We start from the raw sequence: 12,794 nt of genomic DNA on the forward strand, positions 1-12,794 counted from the left end.
TGGAATAAGTTTAGGTGTTCGGACATAGCAAACAGAAAGAAGTCAAATGAATAATGTGTAAATCATTTTCTCAATGTTTCTTTTTGACATTTTTGACCTTGGGTCAGATTTGACACAACAATGACCTTTGACCCAAACTCCATCAGTTGCCTCTATGGCTGACTGATGGAGATTTTTTATTTTTGCAGACAATAACCTTTCAGCAGACAGACAGGAATTACAGTCGATCACAGAAGCCGTAAAGTTAAACCACAGGATGCTTCACAGATGGGAGCTTCGTCAAGACACAACAATGGGGGCTTCTTGCTAAAATATTGCTGGAAAGTGGAGCCATCCAGACTATAATAATTAAACCACTTGGCACTCCTCCTACCTTAGTTTTATCCACTTTGAAGCTGGACAAGGTACTCATCTGCAGCCCGCCAGACAAAAGCTCTCTTTTGGTTGTCTAACCTATTATTTGGACTTATAAACAGGAGCAAGAGCCGACTGTCATTCTCTGAAAATTGTTGTATATTGTGGTGGAGACACACAGCTATGAAAAGAAGAAAAGGTCTATTTTAGGGAGTCGTAATCATCTGAATCGCCGTAGTTACAGGTCTTGATGCCACCAAAATACCTGAGGTTGAATCTTTGAAGTCAGATAAGTTTGATCAAATGTAAATTTATATTTTTCACTTGCACACTGCACTGTTGTGATTTTAGCAGCAATAGTGAACAGCATTATTCTTTCTGTGCCTCAGATCGTTTTTCATTGACCAGTGATTGTGAATTATGGATGTGTCCACTTTTGCAGCTTTTTAATGTCTTTGTTAAAATGTGTAATCTTGACCAAACTACCAAAGACTTATTGTCGGGAATGAGTCACAGATCAGTTCCCAACACTTATCTGAGATTGAAAGTACAGCTTTCCACTGCTGCGAAAAGGTCGATTTGGACATAAGTTGTACTCAAATACTATCAAAGCAAGCAGAGCTCAAGCGACGCCCCAGACGAAATCAAACGATGCCAAAAAAAAAATATCAAAATGATGCCAAATTAGATCGTGCAAATCTTAAAAGGTGTTCTCTCACCCCGCCGTTCTCCCCAGTGACCATGAACTTTCCTGACTTTGAGAGAATAGCTTGTTTTGAGCCTTTATTTTGGATAAATGTCGTGTTCATGATGTCTAAAATGTTGATGCTGTACAGAAGATTTGGAGATTTGCCCTTGAACTCGTGTTCTCATATTTGTGAAATCAAAGTTGTGATGGAACCGTTTAACTGGAGAGGAAAAAGACATTATGCCGTTATGAGAAAATGAAACTTTTTTTAAAATTTAGTTGTTATTTGTTTCATATTTGATACTGTCATTCACTCCTTTATTTCATTTGCAAGGTCTGGATCTCTCTGGACATTTAATTGAATAAAAGATATATCCCGATATTGTTGAAAAGGTTGGAGTTGTAGGGATTATTGTTAAAGATGTGCTCTCATCATGGACTAAATCAACACTGCGAAGAAACCATGGGATATATTTCAGAAAAAATATGGTAATGTAATAAAAAGGCTTTACAGAAAAGTGAGTTACTTTAGACTTAACATGTAAGATTATAATTACATAATTTAATAATAATGATAGGCCGTTATCTAAATTGAATTGAAACTCTTGTTTCCTGAAAATGAGTCCCACTCCACTTCTGATCCATCGGTTAAAGACAAATGGGACTCGGTCGTCCATCAAACATTAGAAACACAACAGAGATGATCACTGGCTACAGGAGCTGTCATGGCGACCGCTGGAGGATAATATTAGGACCCGTTGCCGCCACAGTTCCCACGTTCCTGGCAGGCTCCGCTCCGACCAGCAGCTGATGTCCAGGAAAACTCTGCCAACTTGCACTTTCAGACTGTACAATGACCTTTGACCCAAAGCTACTCCCGAACACAAAGAAAGAACATGTTATTGTTACTATTTTACATCATTGAGGATGAATGCTGCTTTGAGTTGTGTTTTCTGTCCAGGGCAGCAGCTAATCTCATTGTTTTTCTCTTGCGTAATAAAACTGTACTGTATGCTAAATAGTTTTGTCATAATTTAGCGCAGGTGACAATCACTTTGTTTTTGATGTGATTTCAAAGTTATCTGGGTTACTAGATTTAAATAAACCACATTCTCAGCACAGATGTAAATCGGCAAGACCAAAAATAATCCAGATGTCTTTGTGCTACACGGCTTTACAAACACATTAAATCCAGGTCAGGCAGGAATGCAGTGAGGCTTCTAAGGTTAAAGTTGAAGCCTGGGAGGCTGTTTGTTGAAATGGGTCCAGTGTTGGCGCCAGCTGGATTTAAAGTTTTTTTGTTTGTTTGTTGTCCAACGGGGAGGAGAGAGACTAAGCCGCACAGAAGGCCCCAGCTTAATGAAAAACTAGGCTCTTACTCCGCATGTCATTTCTTTTTATTTTATTTAACCAGGAAGTCACCACTGAGATCAAGAATTTCTTCTGGCAAAACAATCAACAACACTACTGAGTGGATGTCTTCCTTTTTTGGGATTACAGCAGAGCGTTGGGATAAATACATGTTTCAGGTGTGTGCTGGTGGTATCTGAAGCGTTACCATTAATCTATAAAAAAAATTAAAAGTGTGTATTCGCTCGCCTTTTCCAGCAACAAAAAAAAAAAAAATTTAAAATTAAAAATCACGCGTTAGTGTTGTTCTGATTAGCACACGCAGTTCATCTTACTCATGTTTGTCAGAGACAAGATGTCGATATTTACCCACCGAGGTTTTTAGTCTCATTTCTACATAATTTATTAGCTTACCTTTACACACACGTTTCAAACATAACGTGACCTTGAGCAGGTTCTGCACCGCATGTTGCCACGGCAACCTTAAAACATCGGAATAAACATCTATTCATTTAACCCTCTTCAAACATTTGCTTTAGCAGAGAGCAATACGCCCAGCCATCAACTCCTGCGAGGACACTTCCAATAGAGAAGCAAAAAAGAAAGAAAACCTAACAAGGTGATATATTTCACATTTTATTTAGTTCCGCTCATCCAGCTTTAACCTCTCTAGTATCAGACAGGAGCTCATTCCATGTAGAGTCGTACAGTACGGCCTGCGAATGAGTCACTTGCTGTATACATCCACACAGATTTATCACGATGGCATTACACACATGGCAAATATTTTCTATGCAACATTCTCAAAGATGTAAGGTTTTCGTGTGCCGAGGTCGTTCAGTTGTCGTTTTTTGCCTGGAGGGAACAGATAAATAGACACAACAGATCGGATGGGCTTCTGAAAAATAAGAAGCGAACCAAGAATCAGTCTCTTTGGTCATTTTACCTCATTTATTCGGTTACGAAAGAGGAAGCAGCTTCACGCTGATCTTTCTGAGATTTAGCTTACAATGAAAACACGCAGTGATCTTCTAACTTGGACTCGCTTTGCAGCGAACATGACTCCGTTCTTGAAACTGCATCCAACGACTGGTCTCCAGACCACCGCATGGCTGGATATCGGTCATCTTTGTGAATTGTATGCAAGTGCAAATTACCTATAAATTTCTGCAGTTGTGTAGTAACAGGAACGAAATACATTAAAAAAAAAAAAAAAAGCTCGATAAACTTTTTCAGCCAGTTTACAGAACTGAAGCTTTCAAAGATCTAAACTGAGTCTCATCTGTTGCACCATGTTGCCTGGATAACCGTCACTGGTTAGATTTTAAATAAGTTTGTAATTTTGATTTCTTGAGGCATTAACGTACAAAGTTTACACTGCAGATCTCTTAAAAAAAGACATTATGTCTGCATCAACATCTTAAATTATAACTGTGTTAAATTTGTAGTATAAAATGAATTTTTAAAAAATCTGTCATTTTTTATAAAATGCATTAATAAGTTTGATTGTAATCGGAAACATATTAGCCATCTGGAAATTTGAAGGAAAACAAACTGACTTGTTTGTGATTTACCAGACTAAATAACTGCATTATTTTTTTTACTTGGTTCCATTATCTAAACAGTTCACACTGACCCATTTAACTTCTTGTTTTATGGTCATTTGGAAATCATCCGGTAAAAAGCCATGGTGTCTGAAACAGGGTGGACAAGCATAAAAACACAAATAATCTCACAAAAAAGGATCTAAATTAAAGAAAAAAATAAAAATAAAATGAGGAGCATAATTATCATCGCCAGCTAATCATTAGCTTCCCTCCAAGTCACATTTCTTTGAATAAGTCCAGTATACAAAATCCATGTGATGTTGGCACTGTTGCTTTTGGTTGACTGCTGGTTATTTTTAGTTTTTGGGTTTTTTTTTCCTCGGCGAAATGAAACCATCTGCAACCTACAGAGTTCAGCTCAGCACCGTCCGCTCCGTCCATTCGGATCGTCCTTACATTCAACAGTCTCTCTCTAGACACCACAGCAGATCCAGTTTCGTGTCAGTTCCACAAAAAAAAAAAAAAAAACCCTCCATCACTCGCCCTTCCTACTGGACGCACACGTACTTCTTCCACCACGACTTGGACAGCATCTTCATTTTATCGGCGGTGCTGCGGACCTTCCTCTCCCGGCGCGCCCTCCTGTCGGAGTGCCGCAGCCCCACAGAGATCGCCGCGTCGAACACCTCCTTCAGGTTCTTCTGAGTCAGCGCCGAGCACTCCACGTACGTGACGGCGCCCATTTTTTCTGCGAGCGCTCTGGCGTCCTCTTCCGCCACGGGCCTCTCTCTCCGCCGCGCCAGCTCGATCAGCACCTTGACGTCCTGCCGCAGGTCGCACTGCGTGCCTACCAGGAGGATCGGGGTGAGGGGGCAGCGGCGGCGGATTTCGGGGACCCACTTCTCCCACACGTTCTGGAATGAAGCGGGGCTGACCACGCTGAAGCAGAGCAGCAGGGCGTCGGTGCGACTGTAGCAGAAGTGGCGGAGTTTGTCAAACTCATCCTGTTGGACACAAGAGAAAGAGGAAATGAGGAATGTTTGGGGGCGTGACGAGATCTCAACGTGAAATAAAAATATTTCTCGTCAGAGCAAGAAGTCCACATGTGCAATAAACATGCATTTTAGTCTGGTGAAATGAATCTAAGCTTTTGTATGCTCTTATTTTGAAGAAAGAAAGGAAGTAGTTCTTGCTAGCATAACTAGCTAATCGTAAACCGCTAAGGAAGCTAACGTTAGCAGTTGCTTTAGTAATTTTCGAAAGAATATGTACTGTTTTGGAACTTTTTTTAAAAAAAACTGAGATTTATTAAAAACGGAAACTCATGAAACATTCTCTCCATTTGTACAAATAAAAACCACGGCGTTAGATTGAGAAAACTAATTTACGGACCAGTCAGACATAGACTGACTAAACCTAACATATTCATAACACCTTAATTTGTGAAACTAAAAAGATTCACCACTTTTTATATTATTTGTCCGACAGCATTTTGGGTTCTTACTGTGACAAAGTGAGGGAAAAGGTACATAACATTTGCAAATGGTGTTAAAGAGCGGTCACCACAGGCTAACCAGGAACCGCTACCGGGTCTAAAGCTAGCATTTGCTGTGTAGCTGCCAATTGTGGTCGGACTAAAGGTCTATTTCCGTTTTTAAACGCGCTTATGGTTAAAATGTAACTAATTCCACAGTGACGCTGCATCAAACCCTCTCATCTGCAAACAGACAGAATTTCAGTTTTTTTTTTTGTTACTATAAGTGCTAATTTTCTTTAAAGATTTTATATAAAAAATATATTTGAAAGGGTTAGTTAAAAGTTTACAGAGAGAATTAAAATACCTATGACTGAAGTTTTTTGTCGCCCCTATTCTGACCACACACAGTACAGAGGATAAGGAATTGTGCCAATGGCTGTGCTAAAACAGACTGTCTGAACAGTGTTTATAATGTGGTAATTTACAGTACAGACAAGTCGTACCCATTCATTTAACACATCTGCAGTAAATCTCTTACATTAACACATTGGAGCCACTCCGCTTTGACAGACACGGCCCTCCCACAGCCTTGAGCTGGCAGATTAAAGTTGGCAGAAACCTGAAGCAAAACCGCTTCCTCCTTCGGGGTTTAACCCTCGCCTTCCCTGGACTAACGCTCGGACCTCTAAAGTCTAAAACGCACTCTCTCCGATCTGAAAATCTCAGCATTTCAAAGCTGAACAGAGTGAAGCAGCAAACAAGCAAGACGTGGTAAAGATGTGGGTCAATCTGCACAAACATCTACGTCACAGAGTGTGGAGCAGCTATGATCATCACCCTGGCTCCCCCTTTCATCTCTGTTCTTTCTGGCTCATTCTCCCCTATTGCATCAGTTCAGCAACTGTCGGGACGATTTTAATCTAGCCGTGTTTGCCCAAGCTTGTTCGCATGGGTGTGAGGTGGTAACACGGAGTACAGCTTGCACCGAGCCGTGAGGTTTTACACATATTTGGGGTTTGTCGAAAGGCGCTGTTCCAAAAGTCAAAACCCTTTATGATGCGGGATAGAACTGGGGGCGCCTTTGTGGCTTTTTTTTTGAATGTCAAACATGCTGCTTCCACAGCAGGGTGCTGCACTACTGAGCTGGATTATAAAGTAACCCCCTAGCATCCGCCATGAGAATAATACTGGATTAACACATAAATAATGAATACATTTACCTGGCAAATCGTTTCCCTATTGTGTCCGTTAGAGAAATGGACAACTGCAATAAATACATGACAAACACTGCTCTTGTTTGCAGAAAATGGCGAAAGTTAAGTTTGAGTGTTAGTGGAAATCCAACAAGATGACATCTTTGCTACACGTGAATATGTCCGATTTAAAACGGCAAATCCTGACACGTGAAAGCTGGAAAAGGCAAAAACTCTCTCAGATTGAGCTTAATCCATTAAGACTAAATGCAGCGTGCAGACCAGATGCTCTGTTTGCATGCTAAAGCTTTGACCCGTTTGATCAGTTTCAGACCACTTGTATGTAGAGTCAAAATATCACAAAGATTTGAGGTGAAGCTTTGAAATTTGGAGATTAAAAATGTATTCCAATATTCACACCTAGTTTACGAGATTAAAACAAAATGGGATGAAAATTTCACAGTACTCTTTTGGAGACTAAAAATTCTCCATTTGTGGTTCAATGTAGGTTTCACATTAGACATTAAAGAATCTCTAAAACCCATGTTTGACCAAGGCTCAGAAATCTAGGAAACTTGTATAAAATTTACTTTAAAAAAAAACTTGTACAATGTGCAGCTAATTAAAGGGAGAAAGGGATTAAATATGTCAACATTGTTCCTCAACGGAAATTTTAAATATAGTTAGGGGAAAATATAGTTTAGCGTAATCTTGACTTAGACAACCATATTTGAAGAACTTCTCAGTATATCTATGCTAATCCCCAGTCACATGCAAACAGTGAACAGCTTATTGATAGCAAGGCCACGCCTCCTACATATACTGTGCACTCCTGCATCCCATGTTAAGGTCAGTTCTGGAATCACTGAAACCACGTATTATGAGCCCAAACAAAGGACTAATTATTATTTTTTGTAAATGAAAAAAAATAAATAATGCTTATATTTCCAGCCAATACCCATTAAGGCCAATCATTCCCATTGAACCTTTCTTGCTTGGAATATTTCCAAAACAGCGCGTTTTTACTTCCAATAGGCTCGAGTATCTTTGGGAAACGGGTGTTTTCCTCAAATTCTGATATCGTGAACTTTCATTTGAAGTTTACTACTTTTGATTTTGAACGAGATGTAATGAAGTGCGGTCTAGAAGATTTCTTATAGAACTGAAATAGCGAGGTGTGTAACGCATACAGACGTCTGCCATTAGATGCTGACAGCTAGCCAGTCGCTGTATTCTGATGTTACGCACTAACCGTTATAATTTTGTCTCTTACTCTGTCGATGTTTCACTTCTTTTCCCAAGTCGCACAGTTTCGTGGGCGTGAAGCACTTTTTTCAGTGCTAACGTAAGAAAGTGTTGTCAGCCTGAATGACGAAAAGTCAGCTAACTGGGTCAATGAAACAACTCAAACAAGAAGTGCTTCCTCTCATACTTCAAAATAAGAGCTGCTTACTTCACGACATGGTGTCAAGTGCCTTTATCTAAAGTTAATATTAATAGCTTAAGTGGTTGGAGCAACTAGGCGATGATTTGCAAAACAAACTGTAGTGTTTCAGATGATAAAAACTTTCATTTGTTTTAATCAAGGGAGACAAAGATACATCAAATGGAAACAGCTAACCAATATGCTATTCATTGGTAACACTTAAACGCTTGTGGGGTTATGCCTTATGAAAGATGATGCCAAATGCACCTGTGGGTGAACAGTTCTCACCTGTCCTGCAGTGTCACACAGCTGTAGTCTCACTGGGCTCCCGTCCACCTGAACCACAGCTGTAGACGGAAAGACACAAACGTCAAAACGTAAAGCTAAAGACGCACAATGCATACAGAATTACAACCTTAAATGCAGTAAGGGTTTGTTCTAGGGTCAATAATATTGAGTTCAAATTTCTTGACAGTATCTGGTGATATTTATTGGAAGATTGATGAAAGCAGCTGTATTTATAATGTAATCAGCCTTTCTGGCAATATATCTGGTAACCCGTACAGTTAGAGGTCTGTAATGCAAACATACACATGATTATTGCACTTGGGAAGAAGAACTGTACTCCTAAACAGTACAGCACATGCATGTGATCATATTTTCAAATAGATTTATATGGGGATAGTCCAACGGAAGCCAAAAGTAGGGAAAATTATTTGCACAACAGAGCGAACAACCCCAGTGAGCCTTGTTCTTTGCAGTAGCCTCTCTACGGTACACTAACTTAGGGTGAGTACAAAAAACAACAAAGTAGATTTTGCTTATCCAGTAACTCTCTCTTTAAATAGGCCTAATTTTCAGATTTGGGGAAAAAAAAAAAAAAAAGAAGTGGGTGAGTCACCTCACAGCCAGTTTCATTACAGGATCTTTTTGTTCTTTTCAGCCGACTGAACACAAAGCAAAGCAGCGGGCACATGGAAACGTTTCCAGCACGCCTGCAGTATGTGTGGTCGGTCATGCCACTTGATCAAAACAAAAAAAAAAAAGGTTTTGCTGAAACATTTAATGCACGGGGGCAGCTATCCAGCTATCGCAGCTTTCACAGAAGTGAAGAGAAAACAGTTGGCAGACATGAAAGAAGGAAAACGAGGGAGGGAGTCCCACTGGGTAATCATTTCCTAATATCCAACACATGATACTCTTGATTTTCTGGAGAAAAAAAAAAAAAACTCCCCCTCGTCAGCCTCTTGCGCTGCGTCTCTCCCACCTGTGGCGTTGCGTAACTGCTCAGAAAGTCAGTTTTCCAAGGCGGCGTGCGTGCGTGCGTGCTGATTCTGGGCGCTGGGGAAGTGACATCACTGCTAAGGGCCCCCCGACAACACAATCGCTCTCTTGTCAGTTAAAAGGCGAAAGACAATCTCTGCCTCAGAGCCTTTGCAACAGATGTGCCCATTCCAGTGTAGAGAAGAGGGCTCCCGGGTCAAGGCCGCCAACAATAGGCAGAGTTGTGCAATTCAAAACCCCTGAACCAGAGACACTTTCTGTTCTCTGAGGCGGGCTTGAGCCAGCACTTGTCTAAGGGCGGTGTGTGTTCTCACTCAGTGATTTTTATGGGCTTGGTTAGAGCCAAGTTGTTAATTTATCTCCTTGCTCCGAGAATAAACTGGGTTTGGAGGGAGGAAGAAGAAGAAGAAGAAAAAAAGTACTCGGAATAGCTGTTTTGCAGAAACTTCATTATTTTTGGTAAAAAAAAAAAAAAAGTGGATGAACTTTTTACATTGTCTCATTAAATTTATATACACAAATTTCAGTGTATATAACTTAAGTACTACTTTAATGCATCTGCAGCAGCAAATATTTTTGGGGTACACATCAACCAGCTTTGCACATCAAGACTGAATCAATTCCCACAGCCTCTTTTGCATGTAGGTAAAGCTCAGTCAGGATGAATTAAGAACTTTTGGGAAGATTTTTTTTTTTTTTTTTTTACAAGTGAATTTAAGTGTGGACTTTGACTAGGCTGTATGTTTAGGATCATCATTACCCAGCTGGAAAATTAACCTCTCCATGTAGGCCTCCTTCCACAACTGCCCTACATCTCATCGACACAGACTGTCTGTCCCAGCACTGGAAAAGCATCTCCACAGCATGGTGCTGCCACCACCATGTTCCACTGCAGAGACGGTGTGTTCTCTGCAATTTGCAGTAACAATAATAATAATAATAATAATAATCTTTTCCAGGTCCCACACCTTGATGATGTGATTGTCAGAAAGCAAAAGGATGAGAAGAAAAAAAAGGTTGGTTTCCATGACAACACTGATTTCAGGTTTAGGACAAATGTTTCCAAGCACAAACAATGCCTGCAGGGGCTAGTTCAGTCAGCCTGGAAAATGGAGGCGTGCCAAATGGAAACCTGGCCACATCAGGGAGGATGCCTCTTGAGTTTTTTTTTTTTTTACCTCCAATGGAGGACAGATAACAGGAACAGCAAAGACATCCATCATGCCAAGGAAGAATATGAGGAAACAGGAGAATTTTGGGTGGGGTTGGAAGAGAATCTGTGCACTCAAACAAGAAGAGCCAATGAAGCTGACTTTACTTTAAAGGTGTAAAATTAAATATTTTAAAGTGTTTCGTCAGTTCGGTTCTACGTCAACCGTATATTGCTGTTTCAGTCGAGCCAGGACAAAAATAAGAACATGAAGCTTTCTCTTACCCGAAAAGTTATCAAAAGCAGTCGGGACGTATTTGGTCGGGTATCCATTGGTCGTGTAGCTGACCACCAGGCTGGTCTTCCCTACCGCTCCGTCCCCGAGGAGGACGCACTTCAGCAGCCGCTCCTGCCCCGGCCCCTGTCCCGGCCGGGCGGGTTGGGGTTTGTGCGGCGGCACCGGAGGGGCCATAGTCCGTCCGTAATCCATTGCGTCTGCAGGTGACATTCAATGTCCCAGCGATTCACCGCGATCTCATCCACAGCTCGAGACAAACCCCCCACAGCATGGAAGCCAGTTTCTGTCCGCGCAACAACAGAGCCGGGAGTCGCTTCTGATCGGGACTCAGGGCGTCAACAAAAGCTCTGCAGCCTTCCAGCGCGCTGTCAGATGAGCCACTGAGACGGCAGGACGCCGAACCATCACCGCAACAATCTCACGCTCCGCAGCTCTCAGCAGCAGGGCGGGTCGCGTGCTCTTTATGTGGCGCGTAATTTGACTAATCCCACCCATCAGGGCCGGGCCCAGCGCGGTGGGGGCCCCAAGCACAAGTTCATTTGGGAGCCCACCTGCAGTTAGCACTTTTAACCACAAGCCACCCGTTTTTGCTTTTGTTCTTTTTTTTACTTTTGCACAACTTGTCTTGGAGTTCCTCTAACACGTGTCTACATCACTGTTTGAGAGTAATATTGGCTTTATTTATATAATTAATAAAGGAACAGTTTCCAGAAGATATTTTATGCCCACAGAGTCTTATTATTATATCTCATAACTCACTAAAAATTTAGGCTTTGAGCCCCCCTGTCATCTTGGTGGCTCTAAGTAGCAGTTTAGTTTGCTTATACCACAGGCAGGCTCTGCTACCTACCTTACCTTTGTATGTTTTTTTGTTTTCACTTTAAAAGTTTGCCTAACTTATCTGGGTAGTTTGTCTCAAGTGGTTAAACTACAAGCCAGCGACACAGCTGATGTGAGGTCACCGTTTTTATCTGGAGCGGACATGTCCAGACTAGTCTTCGGCGACACGCTACAAACCACCTGGATGTTAATTTTCAACGTGCCATATGAACTGACACCTTATCCTGACTCAGACTCCCGGACCTATTTTAAAGCATCTCAGACTGTATAAAAAGAAATGCCTATCGACTAACCGATAGACCGATCTAAACGGACCGGCCCTCTGATTGGGTCTTTTCTGTCATGTCGCTCAGGTGATCATATTTCACCTCATCAGGCAGAGAGGTTGAGTTTAGAAGTAAAACGTTTGGACCTTTGCTGCCACCTGGCGGATACAATATGTGCATAGCCCTTTTAGCAGTTTTCAAATTCACATTTTATATTTTCGGGTGGCCGATTTGCCTACTTATGGTTAAGTCTTTATTCATACCGAGTGCAAATGTAACCTTTTGTTCAGTTTTTAAAAAAGGTTTACAGCTCTTCTGTCGGATTATTTGCCACAAAACTGCAGTGTTTTGGTGGCAAATAACCATCAAGACCCCTGCTGGTCTTTTAGTTCACCATTCAGATTAAAAGTTATAGGACTCTGAATCAAACATTGCATCCTCCCATTCATCGCTCCAAAAATGCATGTGAGACTATAGAGACAGAGGAGCGTTGTGTGAACCTGTTTAAGTAAATCACTTGTAGCATAATTGGGACTTCTCACTGTTAAATAAACGAAAACGAAGCCGGTTTTAAAACTGACCGGTCTCAATTTGTAATCCGAGAAGTTCAACTAGAACCGGAGAAGCACAAGATTGATTGGTCAACACATATGAAGAGGAGGATAATGTGAGGATGAGCAATATATGATAGGGCTCAGTGTTTACAATGATGCTTGCACATCAAATTATCTGTATTTATGGGATTCTTCTAACATGTACAAAATGCAGCATGCACAGTCGGATATGTGGTTCTGCTCTGGGTGGTCTTTGCCACTGGTCCTTTTATCCTCAGGAATTCTGTATCTGCACATAAAAAAAGCTGGGAGGTCCAAGAAAAGTGCCACGCCAGCAAATTTAATCTACTTTAATCTGTCACTGTTA

General features: G+C 41.2%; 1 protein-coding gene across 1 annotated transcript; it reads right to left on the bottom strand.

The window, feature by feature from the left end:
- Positions 1-3,015: 3,015 nt before the first annotated feature.
- Positions 3,016-11,222, bottom strand: rhoub (ras homolog family member Ub). The gene is made up of 3 exons (XM_015013951.2): positions 10,755-11,222; positions 8,324-8,382; positions 3,016-4,943 (listed from the first exon to the last, which is right to left on the bottom strand). The coding sequence occupies exons 1-3, from the start codon at positions 10,975-10,977 to the stop codon at positions 4,488-4,490; spliced, it is 738 nt and encodes a 245-aa protein (XP_014869437.1). The 5' UTR covers positions 10,978-11,222; the 3' UTR covers positions 3,016-4,487.
- Between the last annotated feature and the right edge of the window lie 1,572 nt (positions 11,223-12,794).

Source organism: Poecilia mexicana, unplaced genomic scaffold, assembly GCF_051168715.1.
Source record: "Poecilia mexicana isolate PSO_F unplaced genomic scaffold, ASM5116871v1 scaffold_13, whole genome shotgun sequence".
NCBI classification, from domain to species: domain Eukaryota; kingdom Metazoa; phylum Chordata; class Actinopteri; order Cyprinodontiformes; family Poeciliidae; genus Poecilia; species Poecilia mexicana.

What these genes read in the sequence shown, in the direction of transcription:
- rhoub (XM_015013951.2), bottom strand. Translation starts at nt 10,977, where the DNA reads ATGTCACCTGCAGACGCAATGGATTACGGACGGACTATGGCCCCTCCG. An exon ending in TGCTTTTGATAACTTTTCGG is followed by an intron (nt 8,383 to 10,754) that starts GTAAGAGAAAGC and finishes TTCCGTCTACAG; the next exon opens with CTGTGGTTCAGGTGGACGGG. An exon ending in TGTGTGACACTGCAGGACAG is followed by an intron (nt 4,944 to 8,323) that starts GTGAGAACTGTT and finishes TGTGTCCAACAG; the next exon opens with GATGAGTTTGACAAACTCCG.